This window comes from Haemorhous mexicanus, chromosome 33 (assembly GCF_027477595.1).
Source record: "Haemorhous mexicanus isolate bHaeMex1 chromosome 33, bHaeMex1.pri, whole genome shotgun sequence".
NCBI lineage: Eukaryota > Metazoa > Chordata > Aves > Passeriformes > Fringillidae > Haemorhous > Haemorhous mexicanus.
In genome coordinates, this window is record NC_082373.1 from 1071683 (window position 1) to 1093065 (window position 21383).

The 21383-nt window shown below is 63.3% G+C and overlaps 2 protein-coding genes across 2 annotated transcripts in view; both read right to left on the reverse strand.

Annotated features, from left to right (window-relative positions):
• The window catches only part of ESYT1 (extended synaptotagmin 1), a 27536-nt gene extending 14467 nt beyond the window's left edge, over positions 1-13069 (reverse strand). The window contains 15 exon segments of the mRNA XM_059871779.1: positions 213-299; positions 385-456; positions 561-653; positions 742-831; positions 919-967; positions 1080-1162; positions 2006-2182; positions 5324-5451; positions 6651-6702; positions 7983-8072; positions 8149-8221; positions 8329-8402; positions 9333-9467; positions 11698-11739; positions 12750-13069. Coding sequence (XP_059727762.1) covers positions 213-299; positions 385-456; positions 561-653; positions 742-831; positions 919-967; positions 1080-1162; positions 2006-2182; positions 5324-5451; positions 6651-6702; positions 7983-8072; positions 8149-8221; positions 8329-8402; positions 9333-9467; positions 11698-11739; positions 12750-13019 — 1515 coding nt within the window. The 5' untranslated portion in view covers positions 13020-13069.
• A 378-nt stretch (positions 13070-13447) lies between these two features.
• On the reverse strand, positions 13448-16673 carry ZC3H10 (zinc finger CCCH-type containing 10). The gene is made up of 2 exons (XM_059871805.1): positions 16573-16673; positions 13448-14865 (listed from the first exon to the last, which is right to left on the reverse strand). The coding sequence occupies exon 2, from the start codon at positions 14843-14845 to the stop codon at positions 13676-13678; it is 1170 nt and encodes a 389-aa protein (XP_059727788.1). The 5' UTR covers positions 14846-14865; positions 16573-16673; the 3' UTR covers positions 13448-13675.
• Between the last annotated feature and the right edge of the window lie 4710 nt (positions 16674-21383).

Genomic DNA, 21383 nt, shown 5'->3' on the forward strand with positions numbered 1-21383 from the left:
GAGGATTTGGGGGGGCACTGAGCCAGGGATTTGTAGGGGATTTGGGGGGGCACAGAGCCGGGGTTTTGGGGGGATTTGGGGAGGATTTGGGGGTCACAGAGCCAGGGTTTTGGGGGGATTTGGGGGGGATCTCAGGGGACCACAGAGCTGGGGTTTTGGGGGAATTTGGGGGGGATTTGGGGGGGCACAGAGCCGGGGATTTGGGGTCCCACCTGGAAATCCACGTCCTGGTTCCGGGGGTCGTGCAGGAAGAAGCGGAAAGCGTCCTCCCACACGGGGGCCGAGGTGTTGCAGACCACCTTTGGGGGGGGGGGGGTTGGGGGGCTCAGGTCAGACCCCCCCGTGCTCCCCAAAACCCCCCAAACCCCCCCAGACCCCTCCCACCTTGCTCTCCCTCGTGACGTCCTGCACCGACACCTGAACCACGGGGTTGGGCTCCTTGCCCGGTTTCCTTATCTGCACAAAAAACGGGGGATCGGGGGGGGGGGTCCCCCACTTCTGACCCCCCCCGGGCAGTGCCCAGGACCCCCCAAAACCCCCCCAAACCCCCCCAGACTCACGGGCAGCCCCTCAGCCCTGTCCAGGTACACCACGAGGATGGCGGCGGAGGGGGGGTCGGGTTTGGCCACGATTTTCTGGTTCTTTTCCAAAACCTGGGGGGGCCCAAAAAAAAGGGGGGGGTCGTATAGGGCAGGACCCCCCCTCAGCACAGCTGAATCCCAAAAATGTCCCGGTACTGACCTGGTCCAGCTTGGAGGCGTCGGAGAGCAGCGAGAGCCATTCCAGGCGCAGGTGGAGCCGGCCCTGCCCCCCCTCCTGCAGCGGGAACCACTTGGGGGAGGGAGAGGAGGGGGCGTCAGCGCGACCCCCACCCCAAAAACCCACCCGGCCCCTCTCCCACCCCCCCCCAGCACCCACCTCGTCCATCACCCGAGCTCTGAGCACCTCCCCGAGGTCCAGCTTCATCCTGGGGGCGATTTGGGAATTTGGGGAGGGGGATGGGGGATGGGGGAGGGGGGATGGGGACGGGGAGCAGCCCCCTCCCCAAATTTGGGGGTGCGACCCCTCCCCCCCCTCACCTGCCCAGCAGATCGTCCTTGTCGGGGTCTTTGTCGAAGAGCTCCACCTCCAGCTCCTGGCCCGGCACCTCGTGCACCATGAACTGGGGGGGCAGCGGGGGCCGGGGGTCCCCGTGTCCATCCCTCTGTCCCTCTGTCCCCTCTGTCCATCCTTCTGTCCTTCTGTCCATCCCTCTGTCCCTCTGTCCATCCCTCTGTCCATCCCTCTGTCCCCTGTCCTTCTGTCCATCCCTCTGTCCCTCCCTCTGTCCCCTCTGTCCATCCCTCTGTCCATCCCTCTGTCCCCTGTCCTTTTGTCCATCCCTCTGTCCATCCCTCTGTCCCCTCTGTCCATCCCTCTGTCCCTCTGTCCATTCCTCTGTCCTTCTGTCCTTCTGTCCATCCCTCTGTCCCTCTGTCCATCCCTCTGTCCCTCTGTCCATTCCTCTGTCCTTCTGTCCTTCTGTCCATCCCTCTGTCCCTCTGTCCACCCCTCTGTCCCTCTGTCTGTCCCTGTGTCCCTCTGTCCCCCTCACCTCGTACACCTCGTCCCACGTGGGGTCCAGGCTGTCGTCGATGATGTGGCTGGTGGCCGCCTGTGTCTGTCCCTGTGTCTGTCCCTGTGTCCCTCTGTCCACCCATCCCCAATGTCCATCCTTCTGTCCCTCTGTTCATCCCTGTGTCTGTCCCTGTGTCTGTCCCTCTGTCCCTGTGTCTGTCCCTGTGTCCCTCTGTCCACCCATCCCCAATGTCCATCCTTCTGTCCCCTCTGTTCATCCCTCTGTCTGTCCCTGTGTCTGTCCCTCTGTCCCTGTGTCTGTCCCTGTGTCTGTCCCTGTGTCCCTCTGTCCACCCATCCCCAATGTCCATCCTTCTGTCCCTCTGTCCATCCGTCTGTCTGTCCCTCTGTCCCTCTGTCTGTCCCTGTGTCCCTCTGTCCCCCTCACCTCGTACACCTCGTCCCACGTGGGGTCCAGGCTGTCGTCGATGACGCGGCTGGTGGCCGCCTGTGTCCCCACCCTGAGCAGCGCGTACGGGTCCGAGCGGCCCTGGACGAGCCCGCCCAGGAAGCGATCCTTGGAGCGCAGGGCGCGCGCGGCCACCAGCGTCACCCGCACCACGCCCTGGGGACACCGAGGGGACAGCAGGGTCACAGGGGGTCACTGCAGGGGGACACGGCCACCAGCGTCACCCGCACCACGCCCTGGGGACACCGAGGGGACAGCAGGGTCACCATGGGGGGGGACACGGCCCCCAGCGTCACCCGCACCACGCCCTGGGACACCGAGGGGACAGCAGGGTCACAGGGGGTCACTGCAGGGGGACACGGCCACCAGCGTCACCCGCACCACGCCCTGGGGACATGGGGACATCGAGGGGACAGCAGGGTCACAGGGGGTCACTGCAGGGGGACACGGCCACCAGCGTCACCCGCACCCCGCCCTGGGGACACCGAGGGGACAGCAGGGTCACAGGGGGTCACTGCAGGGGGACACGGCCAGCAGGGTCACCCCGCACCACGCCCTGGGGACACCGAGGGGACAGCAGGGTCACCATGGGGGGGACACGGCCACCAGCGTCACCCGCACCACGCCCTGGGGGACACCGAGGGGACAGCAGGGTCATCATGGGGGGGACATGGCCACCAGCGTCACCCGCACCACGCCCTGGGGACACCGAGGGGACAGCAGGGTCACAGGGGGTCACTGCAGGGGGACACGGTCAGCAGCGTCACCCGCACCACGCCTTGGGGACGTGGGGACACTGAGGTCACAGGGGTCACTGCAGGGGGACACGGCCAGCAGGGTCACCCGCACCACGCCCTGGGGACACCGAGGGGACAGCAGGGTCACCATGGGGGGGACACGGCCACCAGCGTCACCCGCACCACGCCCTGGGGACACCGAGGGGACAGCAGGGTCACAGTGGGGGGACACGGCCACCAGCGTCACCCGCACCACGCCCTGGGGACACCGAGGGGACAGCAGGGTCATCATGGGGGGGACACGGCCACTAGCATCACCCGCACCACGCCCTGGGGACACCGAGGGGACAGCAGGGTCACCATGGGGGGGACACGGCCCTGGAGGGGTCACTGCGGGGGGACACAGCCCCCAGTGTCACCTTCACCACGCCCTGGGGACATGGGGACCCCGAGGGGACATCGGGGTCACCGGGGGGGGACACGGCCACCAGGAGGGGACAGCAAGGGAGGGACACGAGCCCTGGGACAGGCGGTGACAGCGAGAAATGGAGGAGGGAGATGGAGGGGAAAGGGAAAGGAGGGAAAAAATGAGGGAAAGTGGTGGAAAAATGGGGGGAAAAGGGGAAAGGAGGGGAAAAAAAAAGGGGAAAGGAGGAGAAAAAAAAGGGGAAAAGGAGGAAAAGGAGGAGGAAAAAAAAAGGGGAAAAGGAGGGGGGAAAAAAAGGGGAAAAGGAAGAGAAAAAAAAGGGAAAAGGAGGAGAAAAAAAGGGGAAAAGGAAGAGAAAAAGGGGGAAAGGAGGAGAAAAAAAGGGGAAAAGGAAGAGAAAAAAAAGGAGGAAAAGGAGGAGAAAAAAAGGGGAAAAGGAAGAGAAAAAAGGGGAAAGGAGGAGAAAAAAAAAGGGGGAAAGGAGGAGAAAAAGGAGGAAAAGGGGGAAAGGAAGGAGAGGGAAAGGAGAAAAAGAGGGGGGAAGGAGGGGAAAATGGGGGAAATGGGAGGGGTTGAAAGGGTTAAATTTGGGGGGTCAGAAGGGGAAAATGAGGGGGGTCAGAGAGGGAAAATGGGGGGGTCGGGAAGGGAAAATGGGGGGGATAAAAGGGTTAAATTTGGGGGGGTCACAAGGGGAAAATGGGGGGGTCAGAGAGGGGAAATGGCAGAATTGGGGGGGTCAGAGAGGAAAATGAGGGCGGTCCAAAGGGGAAAATGGGCGGGGGTCAGGAAGGTAAAGTGGGGGGGTTAAAAGGGTTAAATTTGGGGGTTTGGGGGGAAAATGGGGGGGGTCAGAAGGGGAAAATGTTGGGGGGGTCAGAAGGGGAAAATGGGAGAATTGGGGGGGGTCAGAAGGGGAAAATGTGGGGGGGGTCAGAAGGGGAAAATGGGAGAATTGGGGGGGGTCAGGAAGGGAAAATGGGGGGGTTTAAAAGGGTTAAATTGGGGGGGTCACAGGGAGAAAATGGGGGGGTCAGAAGGGGAAAATGGGGGGGTCAGAAGGGGAAAATGGGGGGGCTAAAAGGGTTAAATTGGGGGGTCAGAAAGGGGAAGTGGGGGGGGTCAGAGAGGGGACCTGGGGGGGGTCAGAGAGGGGACGTGGGGGGGTCAGAAGGGGAAAATGGGAGAATGGGGGGGGGCAGGAAGGGAAAATCGGGGGGGCTAAAAGGGTTAAATTGGGGGGGTCACAGGGGGAAAATGGGGGGGTCAGAAGGGGAAAATGGGGGGCTAAAAGGGTTAAATTGGGGGGGTCAGAAAGGGGAAGTGGGGGGGGTCAGAGAGGGGACCTGGGGGGGGTCAGGGAGGGGACGTGGGGGGGGTCAGAAGGGGAAAATGGGAGAATTGTGGGGGGTCAGGAAGGGAAAATCGGGGGGGCTAAAAGGGTTAAATTGGGGGGGTCACAGGGGGAAAATGGGGGGGTCAGAAGGGGAAAATGGGGGGGCTAAAAGGGTTAAATTGGGGGGGTCAGAAAGGGGGAAGTGGGGGGGTCAGAGAGGGGACCTGGGGGGGTCAGAGAGGGGACGTGGGGGGGTCAGAAGGGGAAAATGGAGAATTGGGGGGGGTCAGGAAGGGAAAATCGGGGGGGGCTAAAAGGGTTAAATTGGGGGGGTCAGAAAGGGGAAGTGGGGGGGGTCAGAGAGGGGACCTGGGGGGGGTCAGGGAGGGGACGTGGGGGGGGTCAGAAGGGGAAAATGGGAGAATTGGGGGGGGTCAGGAAGGGAAAATGGGGGGGGCTAAAAGGGTTAAATTGGGGGGGTCAGAGAGGGGACGTGGAGGGGAAAGTGCGGGGGGGGTCAGAAGGGGAAAATGGGAGAATTGGGGGGGGTCAGGAAGGGAAAATCGGGGGGGCTAAAAGGGTTAAATTGGGGGGTCAGAGAGGGGACGTGGGGGGGGGTCAGAAGGGGAAAATGGGAGAATTGGGGGGGGTCAGGAAGGGAAAATGGGGGGGGTTTAAAAGGGTTAAATTGGGGGGGGTCAGAAAGGGAAAGCGGGGGGGGGTCAGAGAGGGGACGTGGGGGGGGTCAGAAGGGGAAAGTGCGGGGGTCATGACCCCCCCGGGACCCCCCCCCGTACCCGCGGGAGGGGCCAGCGCAGCCGCGCAGCCTCGGGCAGGTCGGGCACCAGCGGCACCAGGAGCCGGTTGGGCAGCACCAGGTAGGAGGAGATGCTGTCCATGATCATCGAGTCCGACATGGAGCTGGGGGGCACGGGGTCGGGGGGAGGGGGCACGGGGTCAGGGGGGGGCCAGGGGGGGGTCATGACCCCCCCCACTTTCCCTTTCTGTCCCCTCCCATTTTCCCCTTCTGACCCCCTCATTTTCCCCTTCTGACCCCTCCTCATTTTCCCCTTCTGATCCCCCCTATATTCCCCATTTCCCCCTTGTGACCCCCCCAAATTTAACCCTTTTATCCCCCCCTTTTCCCTTTCTGACCCCCCCTCATTTTTCCCTTCTGACCTCCCCTCACTTTCCTCTCTGACCCCTCCATTTTCCCCTTTGGACCCCCCCCCCATTTCCCCTTCTGACCCCCCCCCCAATATTCTCCCACTTTCCCCTTCTGACCCCCCCTTTTCCCCTTGTGACCCTCCCCAAATTTAACCCTTTTAACCCCCCCTTTTCCCTCTCTGACCCCCCCACCATTTTCCCCTTCTGACCCCCCCCATTTCCCCACTTTCCCCTTGTGACCCCCCCAAATTTAACCCCCATTTCCCCTTTCTGACCCCCCCAAATTTAACCTTTTAACCCCCCCTTTTCCCCTTCTGACCCCTCCCCATTTTTTCCTTCTGACCCCCACAAATTTCCCCCCCTCCGACCTCCCCATTTCCCCACTTTTCCCTTCTGAACCCCCCAAATTTCACCCTTTTAACCCCCCCCTTTTCCCTTTCTGACCCCCCCTCATTTTCCCCTCTGACCCCCCCCACTTTACCTTCCTGACCCCTCCCCATTTTCCCCTTTGGACCCCCCCCTATTTTCCTCTCTGACCCCCCCCCAATTCTCCCATTTTTCCCTCTCTGACCCCCCCTCATTTTCCCCTTCTGACCCCCCCATTTTCCCCACTTACCCCGTCTGACCCCCCCCCAAATTTAACCCCTCTTTCCCCTTTCTGTCCCCCCCCATTTCCCCTTTCTGACCCCCCCAAATTTAACCCTTTTAACCCCTCCTTTTCCCTTTCTGACCCCCCCACTTTACCTTCCTGACCCCCCCCCCATTTTCCCCTTTGGACCCCCCCCCATTTTCTCCTTCTGACCCCCCCAAATTTAACCCTTTTATCCCCCTCTTTTCCCCTTCTGACCCCCCCATTTTCTCCATCTGACCCCCCCCCCCCCCCCATTTTCCTCTTTTCCCTCCCTTCCCTCTCCCGGGGGGGGGTGTCCCCAACAAGGGGGGGGGGGGTCTCACCTGAGCCCCGGATGTCTAGCAGGTTGGTCATTCCTGTCCAGTTGATGTCCAGCATCTAAAGGGGGGGGGGACGGACACCCCCAGTTTGTGGGGTCCTTTTGGGGTCCTCTTTTTAGGGGGGGAAGACCCCCGAGTGTCCTTTTTTGGGGGGGGGAGCAGATCCTGGTTTTTAGGGGGGGGTGGGGGAATCCCCGATGGGTCCTGGGGGTCTGGGGTCCTTTTTTTGAGGGGGGGGCACCACCGGTGTGTGCTGGGGGGTCTGGGGTCCTTTTTTTGGGGGGGAGGGCGGGAATCTTGGTGAATCCTGGGGGGGTTCTGGACCTTTTCTGGGGGGGGGGGGAAGACCCCCAGATGTCCTGGGTGGGTCTGGGGTCCTTTATTGGAGGTGGGGGAGGACCCCTGCCATGTCCTGGGGGGGTTCCCCGTCCCCTTTTTTTTTGGGGGTGCGGATCCTCAATGTATCCTGGGGTGGTTCCTGCTCCTTTTTTTGGGGTGGGGGGCACCCCCGCTGTGTCCTGGGGGGTTCCCGCTCCCGTTTTTGGGGAGGGGGGCACCCCTGCTGTGTCCTGGGGGGTTCTGGACCTTTTTTGGGGTGGGGGCACCCCTGCCATGTCCTGGGGTGGTTCCTGCTCCTTGTTTTTGGGGGGTGGGGGGAACCCCTGCTGTGTCCTGGGGGGTTCTGGACCTTTTTTGGGGTGGGGGAGGACACCTGCCATGTCCTGGGGGGTTCCCGATCCCCTTTTTTGGGGTGGGGGGCACCCCCGCTGTGTCCTGGGCGGGTTCAGGACCTTTTTTTGGGGAGGGGGCACCCCCTCTGTGTCCTGGGGGGGTTCTGTTTTTTTTTTGGGGGGTGGGGCACCCCCGCTGTGTCCTGGGGGGTTCTGGACCTTTTTTTTGGGGTGGGGGGCACCCCCGGTGTGTCCTGGGGGGGGTTCTGGACCTTTTTTGGGGGGTGGGGGAACCCCTGCTGTGTCCTGGGGGGTTTCTGGTCCTTTTTTGGGGTGGGGGGCACCCCCGCTGTGTCCTGGGGGGGTTCTGGACCTTTTTTGGGGTGGGGGGCACCCCCGCTGTGTCCTGGGGGGTTCCCGATCCCCTTTTTTTTGGGGAGGGGGGCACCCCCTGCCATGTCCTGGGGGCGTTCTGGGTTTTTTTTGGGGTGGGGGGCACCCCCGCTGTGTCCTGGGGGCGTTCTGGTCCTTTTTTGGGGTGGGGGGACACCTGCCATGTCCTGGGCGGGTTCAGGACCTTTTTTGGGGTGGGGGGCACCCCTGCCATGTCCTGGGCGGGTTCAGGACCTTTTTTTTTGGGGAGGGGGCGGCACCGCGCGGAACTCACCGGGCGGCGGATGAAGAACATGGTGAGCGCCCCCACGATGGGCACATCCCCCAGCAGCGGCTCCAGGATCACCCGGAGCATCCCGTGGAGCTGGGGAGGGTCAGAACGAGCTGAGACCCCTCCCCAAAAACCATCCCCACCCCCCCAAGCCCCCTCCCCAGCTCACCTGCATCCCCTTCACCCCCGCCTTGCAGAAGAATTTTTTCACCTCCACGTCGATCTGGACGTCGCCCACGTAGCTGAGGGGACACAAATTGAGGAGGGGGGCGTCACCACGACCCCCCCAGAGCCCTCCCCAGCTCGGGGAGGGGGCAGGGACCCCCCGCCCCCTCCGCAGGTGGCTCACCTGATGTTGAGGTCCAGCAGGATTTGCTTCTTGTGGGTTCCGGGGTGGGCTCGGACCCCCAGGACACGGAGGGGCTGGGGGGGAGGGGGGGGTCAGGGGTGTGGTGGGCGAAGGTGGGGACCCCCCCCCAGACCCCCAAAATCACCAGGTGGGGACCCCCTGGACCCCCCCGACCATTGTCAGCAATGTGGGGAGGGGGGGGTTCCCACATGGGGGGGGTCTGGGGGGATTTTGGGGGTCCTGGGGAGGTTTAGGGGGTCCTGGGGGGGTTAGGGGGATTTTGGGGTCCTGGGGGGGTGTTAGGGGGGATTTAGGGGGTCTTGGGGGGGGTTTGGGGGGATTTTGGGGGTCCTGGCGGGGGAGTTGGGGGCATTTAGGGGGTCCTGAGGGAGTCCTGGGGGATTTAGGGGGTCCTGGGAGGGCTTAGGGGGGGATTTTGGGGGTCCTGGGGGGGTTAGGGGGGGTCCCGGGGGGTCCCGAGGTGATTCTGGGGTTCTCGGGGGGTCCCGAGGTGATTTTTGGGGTCCCGAGGTGATTTTGGGGGTCCCAGGGGGTTTAGATGGGATCCTGGGGTCCCGGGGGGTCCCGAGGTGATTCTGGGGGTCCCGAGGGGTTTCGATGGGATTCTGGGGGTCCCGGGGGTCCCGAGGTGATTCTGGGGGTCCCGAGGGGTTCAGAGGTGATTCTGGGGTCCCGGGGGGTCCCGAGGTGATTTTGGGGGTCCCGGGGGGTCCCGAGGTGATTTTGGGGGTCCCGAGGTGATTCTGGGGTCCCGGGGGGTTCAGAGGTGATTCCGGGGTCCCGGGGGTCCCGAGGGGTCCCGAGGTGATTCTGGGGTCCCGAGGGGTCCCGAGGTGGTTCTGGGGACCCGGGGGGTTCCGAGGTGATTCTGGGTTCCCGGGGGGTCTCGAGGTGATTTTGGGGGTCCCGAGGTGATTCCGGGGTCCCGGGGGGTCCCGAGGTGATTCCGGGGTCCCGGGGGCCAGGGGAGCCCCCCAGGTCACCTTCTGTCCCAGGTCGATGCGGGTGAAGGCGAAGCTCTGCAGGTGCGCGCTGGAGGCGCGGATGGCCGGGGCCACGCTCTCCTGCAGCAGCTTCTCCAGGAACTGCCCCAGGAAGGGCCAGGCCTGCGCCAGCACCTGCCGCACAGCCCAGCGGGATGGACACACGGACACGGACAGCGGGACGGACACACGGACACACGGACACACGGACACAGCCACAGCGGGATGGACACACGGACACGGACACACGGACACACGGACACACAGACACGGACACACGGACACACAGACACACGGACACGGACACACGGACACACGGACACGGACACACGGACACAGCCACAGCGGGATGGACACACGGACACACGGACAGCGGGACGGACACACGGACACGGACACACGGACACACGGACACAGCGGGATGGATACACGGACACGGACACACGGACACAGCCACAGCGGGATGGACACACGGACACGGACACATGGACACACGGACACGGACACATGGACACACGGACACACGGACACACAGACAGCGGGATGGACACACGGACACACGGACACGGACACAGCGGGATGGACACACGGACACGGACAGCGGGATGGACACATGGACAGCGGGATGGACACACGGACACATGGACACGGACACAGCCAGAGCGGGATGGACACACGGACACGGACACACGGACACGGACACACGGACACACGGACACACGGACACAGCGGGATGGACACACGGACACGGACATATGGACACACGGACACACGGACATGGACACACGGACATGGACACACGGACAGCGGGATGGACACACGGACACGGACACACGGACACAGCGGGATGGATACATGGACACACGGACACACGGACACAGCCCAGCGGGATGGACACACGGACACACGGACACACGGACATGGACACACGGACGCACGGACACACGGACACACGGACACAGCCCAGCGGGATGGACACACGGACACACGGACACACGGACATGGACACACGGACGCACGGACACACGGACACAGCCACAGGGGGATGGACACACAGACACGGACAGCAGGATGGACACACGGACACATGGACAGCGGGATGGACACACGGACACGGACACACGGACACACAGACACAGCGGGATGGACACACGGACACGGACACACGGACACGGACACACGGACAGCGGGGTGGACACACGGACACGGACACAGCAGGATGGACACATGGACACACGGACACGGACATGGACACACGGACACGGACACAGCGGAATGGACACATGGACACACGGACACATGGACACATGGACACTGCCACAGCGGGATGGACACACGGACACATGGACATGGACACAGCCACAGCGGGGTGAACACACGGACACGGACACACGGACATGGACACAGCAGGATGGACACACGGACATGGACACAGCCACAGCGGGATGGACACACGGACACTGGGATGGACACACGGACAGTGGTGTGGACACACGGACAGCGGGATGGACACATGGACAGGGACAGGGGGATGGACACACGGACATGGGCATGGACACGGACAGATGGACACAGGGCATGGACACACGGACAGTGGGATGGACACACGGACAGATGGACACAGGGCATGGACACACGGACACTGGGATGGACACACGGACAGCGGGATGGACACACGGACATGGGCATGGACACGGACAGATGGACACAGGGCATGGACACACGGACACCGGGCACGGACAGACGGACCCGGGGGAATGGGGGGATGGGCACTGGGAAAGGAGATGGACACTGGGCATGGAAGGACGGACAGAGGCAGAGATGGACAGAAGGACGCAGGGAGAGAGGGAGGGAGAGACTGAGGGGTGGAGAGAGAGGGAGGAGGGAGGGAGGGAAGGAAAGAGGCCAGGAGGGAGGGAAGGATCCCGGAGGGATGGAGGAGGGAGGGAGGGACGGAAGGATGGAGGAGGGAGGGACGGAGGAGGGAGGGATGGAAGGACGGAAGAGAGAGGGAGGGATGGAGGGAGGAGGGAGGGACGGAAGGATGGAGGAGGGAGGGATGGAGGGACGGAGGAGGGAGGGAGGGAGGGATGGAGGGAGGAGAGATGCGGGCTGGAGGGAGGGACGGAGGAGGGAGGGATGGATGGAGGGAGGAGGGAGGGACGGAAGGATGGAGGAGGGAGGGAGGGAGGGATGGAGGGACGGAGGAGGGAGGGAGGGAGGGAGGGAGGGATGGAGGAGGGAGGAGGGAGGGACGGAGGAGGGATGCGGGATGGAGGGAGGGACGCCGGTGGCCCCGGCGGGATGCGGGAGCGGCGGGAGGCGGCGCAGGGCGCGGCGCGGGCCGGACAGACGGACGCCTCACCTTGTTGAGCCATTCCGCCCGCTCCACATCCGGGAAGCTGACCTGGGGGACAGGGGGGGCCCTGAGCCCGGGGGGGCCACCGGGGACACGGCCCCTCCCGGCGCCGTGCCTCAGTTTCCCCAACCTCCCGCTTAGCCCCGTCACCCTCCCAACATCTCCCCGTTCCCGGGGGTCCCCAAAGGGGGGTCCCGGTGGGCGGAAACTCCCGGGAAAGGGGGCGCGGACCCCTCCCACACCGCAGGGAGGGGCGTCCCGGCCCCCCCCGGGCAGGGCAGGAAACGGCCCCCCCGGGCCCGGTGAGTCACGGCACTGCCGGAAGGCCCGGGCGGTACCGGGGCTGTCCCCTCGCCGCGGGGACCCCGCCCTGGGGCAGCGAACGGGGGGAGACCACCGGGCGATGGGGGGTCCCGGTGCGGCAGCGATCCCGGCCCCGGGGGTCCCGCACGGCCGCGAGCTCCGAGTGGGGCTCGGTGCGGCCCCGCCCGACCGGGAAACCCAAGGAACGGCTGGAGAGCAGCACCGGGGGGACCGGCAGATGCCCGGGGGTCTCTGGGGGACCCGGGCGTCCCCGGGAGTCCCAAGCGGTGCAGAGAGAACGGACCCGCACCGGGGGTCCCGCAGCGGGAGCGGTGCGGGATGCGCGGCACAGCCCGGGGGTCCCAGCGGGGACCGCGCGGTGCCTCAGGGTCCCCCCCTGCCGGGACAACCCCGGCGGGGCTCGGTGCGGCTGTCGGGGCTCCCCGGGGGTCCCGGCAGGTGCGGCAGCCAAGCCCGGGGGGTGCGCGGGGCTGCGGGGGGGTCCCCAGGTGCGCCAAGCGGGACTCACAGCGGAGCGGAGAACCGGGACCCCCCCCGGGGGTGCGGGGAAGTCAAGCGGTGCCCGCAGCGCAGCAGAACCGGGAGAGCCTCAGGAAGCCCGGGGGGTCCCACCGGGGGCGCGGCTGCGCTTCCCAAACCCCGCAGGTCCCACCGAGAAGGGGGAGGAGGCGGTGCCCGGTGCGAGGATCCCGCCGGGGCTTCCCCGAGCGATAACGGCGCTGCACCCGCCTTACCCAGGCCGGCAACTCCCCGCGGGCCGCGCCCAGCCCGGCGGCGGCGGCGCGCACCGCCGCTTCTTCGTCGCGCTGCAGGCGCTCGGCCGCGCGCATCCCGAGCTCCCGGGCGCGCCGCCGCCGCCGCCAGCCCGCGTAGAGCGCCAGGGCGAGCACCACGGCGCCCGCGCCCAGCCCCAGCAGCCCCGCGGCGTAAGCGGGCAGCGCCCAGAGCAGCCGCCGGCCCAAAGCGCCCAGAGCCGCCAGCCCGAGCCCGCTCCGCCGCTCCATCGCTCCCGTTCCGCTCCCGCTCCGCTGCCGCCGCGGCACCGCCCCGGACACGCCCCGCGCACGCACGCGGCGCTCATTGGCTGAGCGGCACGGCCCAGGACACGCCCCTCCACACGAACGCACCGCCCATTGGACGCCAGCCAGCTCCTGGCCACGCCCATTGACCGCCGAGGGCCTGGCCACGCCCCCAACGTCACTCATTGACCTTCCGCCAATTCTTGGCCACGCCCCCTCGCTCACGTATTTTGCCCACGCTCTTATTTACTAAGTAGGCGTGGTCTCCGAGAGGGGCGTGGTTTCGGTGAGGGGCGTGGCCATGTCACGTGTCCCCCACAGCCCTGCGTGTCCCCATGCTGGTGTCGCCGTTCCGGTGTCCCGGTGTCCCCCCCCGCTCCCCGCCGCTACCGGCACAGCCGGGCCCGTGCGGGTTTGGCCTTTTTTTTGTTGTTTTAATAGCCGAAAACATTACAGGGCACCGGGAGCCCCGGTGCCACTCCCCCCCCGGCACTCAGTCCACCCACGGCGCTCCGGCGGTCGCACCGGGAGGGAGGGTGGCACACCCCGCACCCACACCGTCCGTGCGTCCGTCCGTGTGTCCGTCCGTCCATCCTCACCCCGCCGCCCCCCCCGGGTTCACCGTGAGCCTGGCGGCGGGGTCAGTGCGGCATGGCCGTTATCCTCATGCTCTGCGAGGCGATGGGGTAGGTGACCATGGGCGTGGTGGCGTGGCTCATGGTGATGCCGCCGAGCGGCTGCGCCATGGACACGGCCACCGGCGCCACCGACACGGCCACGGGCGCCATGGAGACGGGCGGCGGCGCCATGCCCTGCGCGATGGTCTGCGCCAGCGCCGCCGACAGCGGCGCGATCTCGGGGTTCATGGGCGGCGCGGCGTTGGCCGGAGGGGCGGCCTGGGCGCCGGCCGGAGCCACCAAATCCTGCTGGGTGACCGGGCGGGGCTGCAGGGCCTGGCTGCTGAGCGTGGTGTGCGTCTGGGCGATGCTGTGGTTGTAGTTGGTCACCGTGCCCACCGTGGGCGCCAGCGTCTGCTCGGTGGCCGTGGCCGTGGAGCTGAGCGTCATCACCTTGGCCTGGTTGCGGAACTGAGCGTTCTGCTCCAGCAGCACCTCGTTGGTGGCCAGCAGGTTGTTCACCTGCTTCTTGAGGTCCTCCACGCGCTTCCGCAGCAGCACGTTCTCCTCCTCCAGCAGCCGGTACTCCACGGCCCGCGGGCTGGCGAAGCCGTACTCGTAGCTCTCGTAGAGCCCCTCGGCCCGCCGCCGTTTCAGCACCGGCTCGTCGGGCTCGTAGAGGCCGTCGTAGGGCTCGTAACGCCGGCCCTGCTCGCGGCCCCGCGCCTCGTACTCGTAGTCCCGCTGCAGGTGCTGGAATTTACACTTGGCGCCGCGCTGGCAGTCCCCTTTGAGGAAATCCCTGCAGATCGGCACCTCCTCCTTGCTGTTGGGCAAATCCGCCGGCGACAGCCCCAAGCCGGCGGCCACTTTCTGCCGCAGGCGCGGCGGCAGCTCGCCCGTCTTCTTGTAGCAGTCCTCGTCCTCCTTGGTGCCGTGGATGAAGCGGCAGTTGAGGCGCACGCACTCCTTGTTCTGGAAGTCGTGGCAGAAGATGAACTCGTTCTTGCGCACGCCCAGGTTGGTGACCTCGGAGATGTCGGGGTGCCGGAAGCGGCAGCGCTTGCCGCGCTTGCAGACGTTGCGCAGGAAGTCGCGGCAGATGTCGTCGTCGGTGCCCGCCGAGGCCTCGTCGCCGCTGCCGCCGCCGCCGCCGCCGCCCGTGGGGGCGGAGTAACCATCGCGGTCCGGCATGGTCCCGGGAGGGGAGGCGGCTGGGGAGAGGGAGGGAGGGGTGAGGGAGGGACTGGGAGGGACCCCGGTGCTGATGGGGAGAGGGTCCGCACCCACCCCGGGGTACTGGGAGAGAGGGAGGGACAGGGAATGGGGAGGGAGGGAGCTGGAATGGGGGAAGTCCCACCCTGGGATAGAGAGAGGGACCAGGAGGGACCCTGGTGCTGATGGGGAGAGGGTTCACATCCGCCTCGGGGCACAGGGAGGAGTCACCGAAGGATGGAGGGAGGGACAGGGAATGGGGGGAGTCCCACCCTGAGGGGTCACCGGGAGAGAGGGAGGGACAGGGGGACAGAGGGAGGGGCACCGGGAATGGGGGGAGTCCCCCCCGGGACACCGGGATAGAGGGAGGGGTGAGGGAGGGAGGGACCCCGGTGCTGATGGGGAGAGGGTCCACACCCACCCTGGGGTACTGGGAGGGGTCACCAGAGGGAGGGATGGGATGAGGGAGGGAGAGAATGGGGGAGTCCCACCCCAAGGGGTCACCAGGAGAGAGGGAGGGAAGGGGGAGGGAGGGAGGGAGAGAGCAGAAATGGGGGGACTCACTCCCACCCCAGGACACCAGAAGGGAGGGAGGGACCCCAGTGCTGATGGGGAAGGGGCTCATACTCACCCAAGGGCACCGGGAGGGGTCTCCAGAGGAGGGAGGGAGGGAGGGAGGATGGGAGAGACCAGGAATGAGGGGAGTCCCACCCCAGGTCATAGGGAAGGAGGGATGGACAGAGTGAGGGAAGGAGAGACCAGGAATGGGGGACTGGGAATGGGGCAAATCCCAGCCCGGGGTACCGGGAGGGGTCACCGGAGGAGACAGAGACCAGGAGTGAGCCCGGTGCTGATGGGGAGAGGGTTCACACCCACCCTGGGGCACCGGGAGGAGTCACCCAAGGAGGGAGGGAGTGACCCCGGTACTGATGGGGAGAGGGTCCGGGAGGGTCCCAGGGCACCGGGAGGGATGACCAGCGGAGGGAGGGAGTGGGAATGAGGGACAGGGAATGGAGGGACAGGGAATAGAGGGACCGGGAACGGAGGGACAGGGAATGGAGGGACTGCCGCCCCGGGGCACCGGGAGAGAGGGAGGGACAGGGGGAGGGAGAGAGCAGAAACGGGGGGTCCCACCCTGAGGGGTCACCAGGAGAGAAGGAGGTCCCACCCCACCCCTTCTACCGGGAGGGGAGGGAGGGACCCCGGTACTGATGGGGAACGGGTCTGTACCCACCCTGGGGCACCGGGCACGGAGAGAGGAACCGGGAGACATGCCAGGACCGGAGGAGGAGGGGGATGAAGGAAGAACCGGGAGGGACCCCGGGACGGGGGGAGAGGGGGATTCACCCAGCACCGGGCACCGAGGGAGGGACCGGGAGTGTCCCCGGTCCCGGTGGGAAGGGCGGAAGGGAGGGACGGGAGCGATCCCGGCCGGGGGGAACACCCGCCGCGGGGTCCCGGCGCTGCGGCGGAGCCGGTACCGGGGCAGCACGGCCGGGGAGCCCCCGCCGCAGGTCCCGTGCCCGCCAGCGCCGCCGAACCAGGGAGAACCCCGGCGCGCTCACCGCGGCGGAACCCGGGCCCCGCGAGCCGCCCCGGGACGGGAACAGAGCCACCCTGGGACGGGCACGGAGCCGCACCGGGACCGGCGGGGCCTGGCGGAGCGCGGCCTCCCCCGGCCCGGCGCGGCCCGGCCCCGCACTCACCGGCTCGCGGCCTCCCCGCGGGGCCTCCGGCGCCACCAACGCGCGGCCGGTGCCGGCGGCGGGCGGGACCCGCTCGGTGCCGCTTCCGGGGCGGCCCGGAAGGAGCCGCGCGGCGCCGGGAGCGGGCGGCGCGCCGGAAATGCGTCACACCATGACGTCATTGGCGGGAGACGCTGTCGCGCTGGGATCGCGTGCTGATCCCGGAACATCCCGGTCCCGGTGGGCTCGGACCGAGCCCGGGCTGTGCTCACGGCGCCGTTACCGGGGCGGATCCCTTACCCCGCTCCCGTTACCGGAGGAACCACCGCCCTGGTCCCGCTCACCCGCTCCGTTACCGGAGAATTCCCCCTCCCGGTCCCACCCACCCGCCCCGTTACCGGAGGACTCCCGGTGCCGCTCCCCGGCCCTACTGAAGAGAAGCCCCTGGTTCTGACCGTCTCCTGTCCCTGGAAGACCCTCCGCCCCCAGCCCCGTTACCGGGGAATCCCCAGTTCCATCCCCAGCCCCATTACCGGCAGGACCTCCACCCTGGTCCCCGGTTACCGGAGAAGCCCCCACCCCCAGAGCCCCCCCCCCCGGTCACCAGCAGAGACCTCACACCGTGTAAGCAACAACCAACTTTTATTCACGGCACGGCGGCCACCGCAAAGCAAGGAACGGGTCCGGCCCGGTGGGGCCCCCCGCGGCACCGGGAGGGCACCGGGACAGCCCCGGGAGGGGTCACCGGGTGTCACCAGGGCGTGTCCCCGCGCTGGGGGCGGTTACTTGGACCTCTGCCTCATCTTCCTCCTCTTGCGCTTCAGCCTGGGGACAGAGCGGCGGCGGCGTCACCCCCGGGGCCGGCCCGGGGCACCGGGGAGGGCACCGGGAGCTCCCCGCGGCGCCCCCGCCCCCTCCCGGTGCGGCGGGGCCGGCCCGGGGCTCTCACGTACCTGCGCATTCGCTTCTTGCGCCACTGCGGGGAGAGGAGAGGGGAGGGACGGGAGTGAGAGGGGGCAGCGGGTCCCGGGGCCACCGGTGCCCACCAGTGCCACCAGTGCCCTCCGTGCTTCCCAGTACAACCAGTGAGTGCTCCCCAGTACCCCGCATGCTCCCCAGTACAACCAGTGAGTGCCCCCCAGTACCCACCAGTGCCCTCCATGCTCCCCAGTACAACCAGTGAGTGCCCCCCAGTACCCACCATTGCCCACCACTAGTCCCAGTGCCCCCCAGTATAACCAGCGCTCCCAGTGCCCACCAGGGCTCCCCAGTACAACCGGTGACCCCCAGTCCCTCACTGTTTTGTCTCTCCCAGTTCCACCAGTGCCCCCAGTCCCATACTGGTTTATTTCTCCCAGTGCCCCCAGTCCCATTGGTTTGGCTCTCCCAGTGCTCCCAGTCCCGTACTGGTTTACTTTTCCCAGTGCTCCCAGTACCCACCAGTGTCCCCAGTCCCGTACTGGTTTACTTTTCCCAGTGCTCCCAGTACCCACCAGTGTCCCCAGTCCCGTACTGGTTTATTTCTCCCAGTGCCCCCAGTCCCGTACTGGTTTACTTTTCCCAGTGCTCCCAGTACCCACCAGTGTCCCCAGTCCCGTACTGGTTTATTTCTCCCAGTGCCCCCAGTCCCGTACTGGTTTACTTTTCCCAGTGCTCCCAGTCTCCACCAGTGTCCCCAGTTGTGTACTGGTTTATTTCCCTCAGCAACCCCAGTCCCACACCAGTTAGGCTCTCCCAGTAACCCCAGTCCCACACCAAGTTTGGCTCTCCCAGTGCCCCCAGTATCATACTGGTCTGGCTCTCCCAGTGCCCCCAGTCTCACACTGCTTTCTCCTTCCCAGTGCCCACAAGTTCCTACCAGTCCACCCCAGTCCCGCAGGGTTCGTGTCTCCCAGTATCCCAGTTCCGCACTGGTTTGCATCTCCCAGTGCCCCCAGTATCATACTGGTTTGGCTCTCCCAGTGCCCTCAGTACCACATGGGTTTGTTTCTCTCCATCCCAGACTGGTTTAGCTCTCTCTATCCCCAGTCCCAGACTGGTTTGTCTCTCACCGTCCCCAGTCCCAGACTGGTTTGTCTCTCTCTATCCCCAGTCCCAGACTGGTTTGTCTCTCTCTATCCCCAGTCCCAGACTGGTTTGTCTCTCACTATCCCCAGTCCCAGACTGCTTTGTCTCTCACTGCCCCAGTCCCAGACTGGTTTGTCTCTCACTGCCCCAGTGCCAGACTGGTTTAGTCCCAGACTGGTATATCTCTCTCTATCCCCAGTCCCAGACTGGTTTGTCTCTCTCTATCCCCAGTCCCAGACTGGTTTCTCTCTCACCGTCCCCAGTCCCAGACTGGTTCAGCTCCCCCGGTGCCTCCAGTTCCCCTCAGTCCCACACCGGCTTCTCTCTCCCAGTCCCTCCCCACATTCCTCCAAGCAAAGACTCCCCCAGGGACCCCTCCAGCCTCTACACCGGTTCCCCCCGTTCTCTAACCCAGGGATCCCTCCCGTTCCCCGGTTCCCCTCACCGGGACACCCTCGCCCCCGGGGCTCGTCTAGGCCGCAGCCCCCCCTGCTCCATCCAGGCCCGCCCGTCACTGAGGCACCATCGGCCGCCCCCGCGCCGCCCCCCGCCGCTCACCTTGGCCCTCATGGCGGTTCGGCGGAGCCCCGCTCAGTCCCGGCGGGCGGGGGGCGGCGGAGAGAGGCGGATGGCGGCGGATGGAGGCGGCGGCCGGTGAAGGCACCAAGATGGCGGCGGCCGAGAGGGGCGCGCGCCGACCGGTGGGGCCTATTTATAGGAAAGCGCTCCGGCCACGCCCATTGCTCCGCGAGGCACGATAGGAAATGTAGTTCCTCGCTCTTGGAGCATCATGGGAGTTGTAGTCCAGCAGCCGGCCGCCATTTTGCGCCGCCGCGGGGTTCGGTCCCTCCCCGCCTCAAATTTATTGGAAATAAAAACACCATCTACAAAATTTTTTTTTTTTTCCGGAAGTTTCCACTTATCCAAGGCTTAAACGGGATTCTTGTTGCAACGCCAAGCTCCTTCGGAGACTTTCTTTTCAAGTAAAAATATTAAATATTTTTATATTGTAGCATAAATGATACAAAATAGATAATTAAATAAACATCCGACGAGTCTCGGCGGGTTTTAAATCCTTGCTGTGGATTGGGAGAGCTTTTGGCTCCCATCTCCAAGCGGAAAACTGCTTTAAAAGCCTAAAATTACAAATTTTTCCTTAAAAAGAGGTTTTTTTTTCACCAGAAATGAGATTTTTTTTACTCCTGCAAAATACGGGGGGTTTACCTCAAAACGAGATTTTCCCCTCAACATTTATTTTCTCTCAAAGTTAGCTTTTTCCATTAATTTCACATTTTCCCCTCAAATTAATTTTTTCTTCTCAAAGTGAGAGAGTTGTCCCCTCAAAATCAGGTTTTTTCCGTTAAAATGAGGGGATTTTCCTTAAAATGAGGGATTTCCCCTTAAAAGTGGAGTTTTACCCCTTAAAAACGACCTTTCCCCCTCAGCTAATTTATTTTTTCCCTTCAATGAAAGTTTTTCCCTCAAAAATGAGCGTTTCCCCTTAAAAATCAGCATTTTCCCCTAAAAACTGAGCATCTTCCCTTCAAAAATGAGGATTTTCTCTCAGAAATGAGCATTTTCTCCTCAGAAATGAGCATTTTTCCCTACAAAATGAACATTTCTCCCCTCAGAAACCAGCGATTTTCCGTCAAAAATGAGCATTTTCCCCTCAAAAATGAACACTTTCCCCTCAAAATTGAGTATTTTCCCTTCAGAAATAAGCATTTTCCCCTCAGAAATGAGTTTTTTCCCCTCAGAAATAAGCATTTTCCCTCAAAAATCAGCATTTTCCCTTTAAGAATTAGCATTTTTCCCTCAAAAATGACTGGTTTTCCCTCAGAAATAAGCATTTTCACCTCAGATATGAGCATTTTTCCTCCAAAAATTATCACTTTCCCCTCAAAAATCAGCATTTTCCCTGTAAGAATTAGCATTTTCCCCTCAAAAATGATAATTTTCCCCTCAAAAACGAGCATTTTCCCTTCAGAAATGAGCATTTTTCCCTCAAAAATGATAATTTTCCCTTCAAAAATGAACATTTTCCCTTCAGAAATAAGCATTTTCCCCTCAGAAGTGAGCAGTTCCCCTCATAAATTAGCATTTTCCCCTCAAAAATCAGCATTTTCCCTGTAAGAATTAGCATTTTCTCTCAAAAATGGTAATTTTCCCCTAAAAAATTAGCATTTTCCCTCAAAAATGATAATTTTCCCCTCAAAAACGAACATTTTCCCCTCAAAATTGAGTATTTTCCCTTCAGAAATTGAGCATTTTCCCCTCAGAAATGAGCACTTTCCCCTCAAAAATCAGCATTTCCCCTCAAAAATGAACATTTTTCCCTCAAAATTGAGCATTTTCCCCTCAAAAATCAGCATTTTCCCTTTAAGAATTAGCATTTTCCCCTCAAAAATGAGCATTTTTCCCTCAAAAATGAACATTTTTCCCTCAAAAATGAACATTTTTCCCTCAAAATTGAGCATTTTCCCTTCAAAAATGAGCATTTTTCCCTCAGAAATGAGCATTTTCCCCTCAAAAATGAGCATTTTTCCCTCAAAAATGAACATTTTTCCCTCAAAATTGAGCATTTTCCCCTCAGAAATGAGCATTTCCCCTCAAAAATGATAATTTTCCCTTCAAAAATGAACATTTTCCCTTCAGAAATAAGCATTTTCCCCTCAAAAGTGAGCAGTTCCCCTCATAAATTAGCATTTTCCCCTCAAAAATCAGCATTTTCCCTGTAAGAATTAGCATTTTCTCTCAAAAATGGT